General features: G+C 36.4%; 1 protein-coding gene across 1 annotated transcript; it reads right to left on the bottom strand.

Annotated features, from left to right (window-relative positions):
* Window positions 1–3,569: 3,569 nt before the first annotated feature.
* On the bottom strand, window positions 3,570–5,786 carry LOC113732119 (H/ACA ribonucleoprotein complex subunit 4-like). Its single transcript, XM_027257751.2, has one exon. The coding sequence runs from the start codon at window positions 5,676–5,678 to the stop codon at window positions 3,879–3,881; it is 1,800 nt and encodes a 599-aa protein (XP_027113552.1). The 5' UTR covers window positions 5,679–5,786; the 3' UTR covers window positions 3,570–3,878.
* Between the last annotated feature and the right edge of the window lie 922 nt (window positions 5,787–6,708).

Below are 6,708 nucleotides of genomic sequence, written 5' to 3'. Positions count from 1 at the left end.
AGCCCTTGAATATTGATTAATTATGTTTGATTAGTAGCTCTTATATTTAAATGTCTCCTTTATGTAATCGATTAAAGTCTTTTTTCCTGTTACCCTATAAATTGTTTCTCAAAATTGCACAGAAAAATCAGCTTTCTTCCTCCCCAATTGTACTCAACCGTGCACTTGCTTCATTATCTTCCTTCATTAAGCTCAAGATTAGTGATGAATTTGATAGATCCTATGTTTGTTGCCTCCTTGATTTAGAAGAGCTAATTTCATAGATGGAATTTCTCTTCACAGCAAATTTTAATTGTTCTGATACTCAAATTTTCACTTGTATTTCTGTTTATTTATTATGTACCAGAAAAATTTAGTGCTATGTGTTCAACTAAACTACTAGGGGTCAAGATTGCGTCTTGCACAGAAGACGTACCTCTAGTGTTAATATACGAAAGGTATACGGAAGACCAATTGACAGTAATATCACTGTCAATTTCCCTTTTTGTTCTCAAGATGAACTAATTCTAGGATATGTTCTGCCCTTCACTATGATCAAGTTACGTGTATATCATTCTGCGAATCCTTCTTGTTCTTTTTATCTTTTTTTTTTTTCTTTCTCTCCTCCATCCATGCGCCAATTGATCTCTAACACGCCTCGATTAAGTATAGCATGCATAGCTTCAAGTCTTTTTTTTTTTTTTTTCAATTAATGTTTTACACATTGTCAATTTAATTATAGTTTTTTTTTCTTTACAATATTGAAAGGTTTAGATGCATGCAACATGAGCAAAATATAAATTTTAAAATATGAATGAAGATTATGTGATATATATTTAATCCTGCAAATGTAATGAAAATTTTTACCCTGATAGTGTATTTTAAAAAATTAACCTTTTTTCTGGTTCGTTCCCAATTTCGAAACAGTCATGCATGTATGTAATATATATCAACTTGTCAAAAGTGTTGTATTAATCGTATAGACAAACAATTAAAGTCAATTAAAAGAAACATTTTCATGAAAAATAATGTATCAATTTGCCAACCTTAGACTATAAAACCTGCAAAAATATATCATTGTACTGTCGAACGAACATTGAAACGATGGGGGAAAAAAAACACTGATAAGACGCTTACAGCCATTGTATTTGTGCACACCAGATTTTAAAGCTTTACGACTACTGTTGGGAGTTTTGCCTAGCTCAGAATACCAACCCCAAGCAATGCGAATCACAAATTTAAAGGCAGAGTTGAATCCCCATACTTGTACCCATTTTTCTTGACTACAAGATATAATTAACATTAGCAAATTATCTTTAATTTTTGGATTGATTGTTTATACATTGACGGTGAATACACTACGACTATTGGATATATGATAACTAATCTAAATTTAAGTTTGAAATCAAAATTTTGTATATATCATGTATCAAACCGTAATAATATATATTGTCAGTGTGTATAAAATAAATTATTGACTTTTTAGGCTGCTTTTCACTTTGAACTGTTAAGTTGTAGAATCCTTTCCACTTTAACCCTTAAATTTTATTTTTCAATGAAAATTTGTTTGGATTGCTTGTTTCCGTCAGAAAATATTGTCGTTTTCCGTGATCACATTTCCCGATCACCTTTTTCCCTCACATATATCAAATCGCTACAGTAATTTTTCCATGAAAAATGACGGAAAATGCAATCCAAACACAACCCAGAATTTCACTTTGATCCCTTAAATTACATACCCACTCTCACTTTAGTTCTTAAATTTCATTTTAGGATACTTTACACCAGAAAATATAAAATTCATCCCACTTTAACTCTCACAAGCTCCAATTTGCACACCTTATCCCCTAAAGTTTGAAATCGATTCCGTAAAATTGTCAAAACTAAGGGATTCATGGGTAAGTGATGTTTAAAATGTAAGGATTATAGTAGGATAAGTTTCATTTTTTTAAGCAGTAAAATGTCCACACATAGTAAAACTTAAGAACTAAATTGGGATAGAGCTTATGCTTTAGTAGGATAATTTTCATACTCTAGGGGGCAATGTGTCCAAATTGAAGTTTACGGACTAAAGTGGGATGGATTTCATATTGTTTGGACCAAAATGTCCAAAAATTAAATTCAAGAGCTAAAATGGTAGTGCTTTTTATAGTTTAAGGGTCCAAAGTAAAATTTACCTAATTGTTTTTCATGCTTGTTAACATCTTCCATTGGCATGTATGAAGAAAAGCAAAGAAAGTGAAAACCAAACTTATAGTGAAGGAACATCTCACGGCACAGAGATAAAATAGTAGTTTCGTCTTTTTATTTAGTGTGGATTTTTTGGGCAAAAAGAAAGTGCACATTCTGTTGACTTAAGCTCAATTAGCGATTAATTAACTCTGTGTTTCTTGGCAAGACTGCACCAACCTTCCAAAAATGAAGAAATTTAACTACTTTGTAGGCTCTTAGCCCCCAGGTAATGCAGAGCAATTTTATAGTATGTTCTGTACCTAATTAACTCACTATGATTAAGTCAGTCATGCCATTATGTGAATCCTTCCTTTTCTTTTTCCCCTTTCTCTTCTCCATTCATACCCCAATTGATCTCAAGTCTCGATTAAGTATAATGAATTGTTTTAATGGTAATTTGAGTTTCTCTTTTTTTTTTTGTCACTTCTTTGCCATTTTTGTATTCTTAATATCTGATTATCATGCAATATTTTGTTATATATCAATTTGTCTAAAAAGCCGTGTTATTTATTTATTTATTTTAAAGCAATGAGAGGTAGGACTTACAAAAACATCTAAAATAAACGAAACATGAAAAATGTTAAATGAATTTTCAATTTAATTGCCACCTATAGACTACAAACCCTGCAAAATGGATAATTTGTGTTGTTGAACAAACTAATAAATTGTTTATCAGCGGAGTGCTAAAAAAAGTGAAGAAAAGAAAAGGCCAATGCTAGTGGCGACGCCACATACACTTAAGGATGGGCAATTGTTCGCCCGCCCCCTCCCCCTTCCTCCACCCCCACCTTCTTCCCACCTCCAAATCAAGTTTTACAAAATTTCATTAAAGACATAAAAGTTTGCAACATTTTCAAACTTTTACTTTACTTGCCCTGCTCTTGACTTTGTAAAAGCGCCTTTATTTATTCCTTGAAGTAATTTTATATATACTGTTAGTGTATATACTATCGCCATAAGATATATGACATATGTGCAAATTTTGAATGTATAGTCCAAGCTTTGAAAAAATCAATGTGAGACTTTGCCTCAAAACGGATACTCAAACATCATTCGAGATTTGCTACATGAAACAACTAACTGTACAAACCTGCTCTCTCAAAAGGCAAATCAAAGCATTTACTAGACAAACTTGAGAAGAAACATGCATCAGTATCCATGATATAATCAGAATAGAGCAAGCTTACACGAGGATGTAAACTGTTGGAAGATGATGACTAGAAGCAACAAAAATACAGAAGATTTCAGCAAGGGAAAACAAGGCAATCATTAATAGAACCATGTAGCATACATGTATCTAAAGTCAGCTAAACTGAAATATTAAAAAGGATAAGCATAGGATAAGCATACTCTAAATCTATGTAAAGCTTTTTGAAATTTCATCCGCAAAAACAGTCCAGTTCTCAAGCATTTAAGCTCTGAATAAACATAAACATGTAAAAGGAAAAAAATTACAAAGATCAAACTAAGATACTAAAGGTTGAACATCTGGAAAACAGATAAGAGAATCCCTAAATCATACACATAATTGCAGATAAGATATAATCTAATCATACAGCTCAACTTCATTCAGGGCTAAGATCGGGATCTTCCAAGCTAAGCCTGCTAAGATATAATCTAATCTCACAGCTGAACTTCATTCAGGGCTACGATCCGGATCTTCCAAGCTAGGCCTGCTCTGCATCCTTATTCTTCTTTTTCTTCTTTTCCTTTTTCTTCTCGCTCTTTTCTGTATCGTCATCATTTCCTGCATTAGCCACAGGCAAAACAGAATCACCATTCTCTGCATCTTTGTGCTTCTTCTTCTTTTTCTTCTTCTTCTCAGAATTATCCTCATCTGATGATGCAGCATCCTCCTTCTGTTTGTCCTTCTTTTTCTTCTTTTCCTTTGATTTCTCTCCATCAGCAGATACAACATCATCATCATCCTTTTTCTTTTTCTTCTTCTTCTCTTTTTCCTCAACTTCCTCAGCTCCCTCAACTTTCATCTTCTTGGCAGCATCAGGGGCAGGGCTATCATCAACCTCATCATGTTTTCGTTTGCGATCACCCCCTCCATCAGCACCTTCCTTCTCCTTATGTTTCTTCTTCTTTTTCTTTTCAACCTCAACCACAGCAGTCTCAGCATTCAATGCACCTGGCTGCTCAGCAGAAGCAACAGCAGCAAGGCCAGCAACGATAGAATCCCCTCCTGGAGGCAGAACCACGTTCCTCAACCACTCAGCAGGAGTATTTTCATTCGATTTTCCATGCTTATCCAACTTCCCTTCAGCAATCAACTTTTTCTTCAATGAAGCCCTCGGCCCCAACCCCCATTTCCTGGGATAGGTATCCCTATCCATCACAACCCTCTTAATCTTCGCAACCACCCCATGATCACAAGTAGCCATAACTGCAGTAGTCATCTCAGCAATCCCCAACGCAATTGCCTCCCCTTTCGTAGTCATCAAAACCACCTCCTCCCCAACCTCAATATCATTCTCAAACCTCAACAACCCCGGAATCATCAATTTGGCACCATAACAAATTGCATTAACAGCGGAATCCTTCACCACAAGCCTCTTGTAACTAGTCAAAACAACCTCCAACGGCATAATCACCCTCCTCAAATAGCTTTCATCCCTATAGTTATCATAAACCCATTGAGCATCCATCACATCATGCATAGTCACCATATTATCCTTCTCCCCTAAAATCCCCGACCGCACCCTCCTCAACTCCTGCATATGCCCACCCACACCCAACAACAGCCCCAAGTGAACACACAAGGTCCTCACGTAAGTCCCCGCCTCGCACGAAATCCAGAAAACAACCAAATGTCTACTAGCATCATACTCCAATAACTTGCTTTCATAAATAGTCCTTATCCTGAGCTGCCTCTTAACAGCAGAAATTAAAGGGGGCCGTTGAAAAACAGCCCCAGTTAAAGTCTCCAGTGCCCTTCCCACCTTGGCAGCATCGGGCACTGCAGAATGCAATCTAGCAATACAAACATACTCTTTCCCGGCACCCTGCTGGGATTTAACCAGCCGGGTGGCCCGGTCAATACAAACAATCAAATTACCAGTAACTTTGGGATCCAGAGTACCCGAATGACCAGTTTTCTCGACCCGGAGAATCCGCTTGATCCACGCCACGACCTCATGGGAGGAAGGGTTCGCCGGTTTGTCAAGATTCAAGATTCCGTAGCGGATATACTCCAGCAGGGGGCGTTTCAGCGGCGAAAAACCGGAGGACAGAGGGGTGTAATGGCCAGTTCGGATGTTGAGGCGGTCGTAGTTCTTCAAGAGGATTGGCCACTCGGAGGTGTCGATTGTTGGGGTGAATTTCTGGGGTTTGATTGAGAAATCGTCGGCATTTTCGTCAGGTTGTTGGGTTTTCTGAATCTCTTCGGGTTCTTGTTCGGTTTTGGAGTGTTTGTTCTTCTTCTTTTTCTTGTCTGAGCGGGAGAGCTCGATTTCTGTCATGGTTTGGGAGAAGGAGCGAGTGAAGAAGAGTGGAAATTTTGGTTTAGGGTTAGTTTTTCTACGTGAGTAAACAGGTGACGGGGAGGCTATGGCTAGAAATGGGAGGGTAGAAGAAGGCTGGGGTTTAGGGTTTAGGGTTTGGGATAATTTCACAAACCTCCTCTCAGGTTTCTACCACTTGCACTGATACCCCTTGAGGTTTTAAAAATTTCCCTGACCTCCCTTGGCAGAGATTTGGGGCCCTTTTGCTTACATCATGATAGCTGAAATTACCACTTGTTCCTATGAAGTTGGGGCTAATGACTAACGTAAATTTGGGAAACAAATGCATCTGAATTAGTTAAATTACATTTAACTAGAATAATAGAATCTAATGTCTAATTAACCCGATTAAAAGTCCATTACAGAAAGTCGGCAATTGAGGAAGAATTTGGCGCCATTTTTGTGACTGGTATGATTTGACAAGGATGTTTGAACAAGTTTCTAATATTGTAGCCATATAACTAGAAGGCAAGAAATAGAGAAGGAAAAAAACAAAGGAAAAAGAAGAAGAAAATGGAGACCAAGTGAAGATGTTGTTCATTTGTTGGAAGTGAATGTGATTAAAAGCAGAAATCAAGGTACGAATTTCCTTTTCATCTTAGCCTCCTACAACAAATGTTCTATTGAATCAGTTTCAAGAAAACTAGTATGTTATTTAATAAATATTTTCTTAATCAGTAGATTTTTGAGTTGGTAGTAAAACTGAATTCCTGTAATTCATGTATCCTGCTGTTATGTGTAAATTTGTATAGTGAGGAAGGGATAATAGAAAGTTATTAAATGTTGAAGTAAACATTGGTGTATTATTATGAATCTTATGTTAAGTAAAAGTTGTATTTCATTATTGAGTTGGTAGCTGTGATTTCTAGTTTGTATTAAAGTTCGTTGTATACGGTTTAAAATTTTAATGGATCAAACATGAACTTTTTTTTTATCATCACTACTTGTGCAAATCTTCTACTAATACAGGGACCAAAAGGGCATTCAT

Source organism: Coffea arabica, chromosome 2e (assembly GCF_036785885.1).
Source record: "Coffea arabica cultivar ET-39 chromosome 2e, Coffea Arabica ET-39 HiFi, whole genome shotgun sequence".
NCBI classification, from domain to species: Eukaryota; Viridiplantae; Streptophyta; class Magnoliopsida; order Gentianales; family Rubiaceae; genus Coffea; species Coffea arabica.
Note: the sequence above shows the minus strand (reverse complement) of the source record. Positions and strands in the feature narration are given on the sequence as shown.